Source organism: Limulus polyphemus, unplaced genomic scaffold (genome assembly GCF_000517525.1).
Source record: "Limulus polyphemus unplaced genomic scaffold, Limulus_polyphemus-2.1.2 Scaffold13402, whole genome shotgun sequence".
Lineage (NCBI taxonomy): Eukaryota > Metazoa > Arthropoda > Merostomata > Xiphosura > Limulidae > Limulus > Limulus polyphemus.
Window position 1 is genome coordinate 1 of NW_013679012.1, and position 2626 is coordinate 2626.

The following is a 2626-nucleotide window of genomic DNA, read 5'->3' on the forward strand; positions in this document are numbered from 1 at the left end:
CATAAAAACTCACCCTTTTAACACGAAGCTTCCTCCAGCTAATATTTCAAGCTACACATGTGTATCATAACAGGGAAGTCTCATATGCATCTCTGTTTATTTAGAAATCGGATTTTAAGAAAATATTCTTAATGTTTCCATCAAAATACATACCTCTCTCTCGTAAACAAAGAAGGGTGATTCATTTTCCCTTTTGCTAAATGTGTTTATTGACATTACGAACGTTAAGTTTCCACGAACAGGAAGCCCATAAGTGTATCTGAAAGAAATGGTGTAGTACGTACTTAACACTATGAAATTATAACCGTACTTAGCTATTCAAAACATTTTTTTCAATCAGACGTTTTTAGTATTATATATAATTATTTACCATAACCTTTGTTTTTGGGAAATTAGCAATTTTGTTTCTAATTATGTATTAAACTAACAATATTTTACGTCCTTATTATTAGCATTTAACAATAAAATCATAGTTTTACGTAACGTTAATCTCATTGTTTACGACACACAGGTAGTGAATTGATGTCTATATGCTTGAGCCATTAATAATTAATGAGACGTAAAAATTCAATTTTCTGGTAGTAAAACTTACTTAGCACATATAGTCAGCGGAAGTTCTTCATCTCCACGAAGAACAGAACTTGGAGAAGAGATGAGTACTTCAAACTTTGGTAACACTTCAAGAAAGAAGTAGAATACGGTATAAAAAAGGTATTATAATAATAATAAAGTATGATTACACTTATATTACAGCAGTTATTTCATTAATTGGAAATGGAGTCTAGTATTATCTATGTTTAGTGTAATGTACTAATTTTACTCCATCTCAGCAAATTTACATTTAGAAACATCATTGATTTCGTTAAATTTTGTCAAGCAGGAAGCCAAAAATTAGTAACAAACGCCCAATTTGCTCTATAATAACTAGTATTCATAATACTATTCCAAATCTGTTTTAAAATTTAATTTACTTTCTCTCTCTCTCGAAGCTTCGTTACTGGTTAATATTCATGGTATTATATAGAGAGCACAGGTAACAACGTACTTGAAGTAATTCAAGCTATGTGCTTAAATTAGATGTACCTATGTATTTTAATCACGTAGTAAGTATTTGATATTGTATATATTTTAGCTTTTTTTGGTTATGTATATTAGAATTCAGAAACTCGTGAATTATTTCCTTTTATCTGGAGATGAAATGACAAGAGGCAGCAACGCTAAACTCCTAATGTCAGTAAACCAGAGTGACCTGACTATCTTATCATCAGCAAGTTTTTATATTTAGGCCAACTTATCACTAGTATTCAACAGACTTAACTTTATAAGCAGTTGTACTCAGACTGTGTCTTATTTCATCTGTGATATTCTAATGTTCACTGATTTCTCGTCGAGACTGGACACAAGTTAGACCCAGTCAAAAAAATTCAAAAGACAATTAAATTTAAAATACACGCGTATAATGTGGCGTCTTTACTGAAGAGAGATTTGTAACCTTAAGAAGTTATCTTGAATCGTATTCTGTATTTAAGAAAAGTGTACCCCAGATTAGAAAACATAGCAGTATATACTAGTAAGAAGAATGACATTCTTCTCTGGTTCGGGGTACTACTCACGTGACAGACTGTCACTCTCTTCAAAGCAAGGAAAGGTGTATCCATAGGAAATTATCAGACAAGAAAGTACAGGTGACACCCTAGTTGATTGACCTAAGTTCAATGAGTAACTAGGGCGAAAGAACCTCATTGTCTCGTTTGACTGACTTTCCATATGAAGAATACCTACTCAATTTGTATATATTTTGAAAAAAGGTATATATCGACTAAGTGGTAGGAAACATATCAAACAGTTTACGAGAACATTATATTATTTGCTATTTGTATGGAACTTGTAAGAGTATAACAAATTCAAGCCTTTATTGATCAGCCGGTTAATTTAAAGGGAAAATAAAAAACTTTCCACGAATATTGTTCGAATTCAGAAGATATAAATTTTTTTAACTTATCTATATATTTACATATTGAAAGTGTCATATTTATATTTTTGTAGTTGTCTGTGTTCAATAAATTATTTATATAAATTTATTTTCGCATTAGAAATTGTAAGGCATGATGAGCGCAAGTCCCTAAAAACATACTGCATGCATATTTTTTATTTTACTGCTGACTCTATTCCATTATTTAAAAGTATAAATTTTCTAGAGGACTTACACACTTTTCTTTAAAAGTTACAGTTCTACTTACCATATTCAGAAACTTTAAATTGGTGATGAGTAGTAGTAGTAGTAACACCAGGAAATGCTGCAAAAATCTTCCATTTGCCAAGAACAGGCTCTTTTGACAAAGGCATACTAAACTCTCTCACTCCTGGGAGATACAGAATTGTAGTTTTATTGAACTATGTTGTTAAACAATAAATTTAACTTTATATCCATTTTAGCTTCGTAATTAGTGATAATAAAAGTATAGCTTCAAACATTTCTTGTTTAACGTCAAAACCATATATTTTTTAGAGAAAATCGTGCTTTAGAAATGTCATGCAAGCTATCAAGTTAGATGTTTTACCCATGGGCACATATATGTGACATACGATAAAATATTAGTTTTATCCTTGAAAAAGTATGTAATAT

General features: G+C 30.5%; 1 protein-coding gene across 1 annotated transcript; it reads right to left on the reverse strand.

Moving 5' to 3' along the window:
* Window positions 1–114: 114 nt before the first annotated feature.
* Window positions 115–2359, reverse strand: LOC106477210 (ovostatin-like). The gene is made up of 3 exons (XM_013937802.2): window positions 2241–2359; window positions 593–677; window positions 115–259 (listed from the first exon to the last, which is right to left on the reverse strand). Exons 1-3 carry the CDS (start codon window positions 2344–2346, stop codon window positions 115–117), a joined length of 336 nt encoding a protein of 111 aa, XP_013793256.2. The 5' UTR covers window positions 2347–2359.
* Between the last annotated feature and the right edge of the window lie 267 nt (window positions 2360–2626).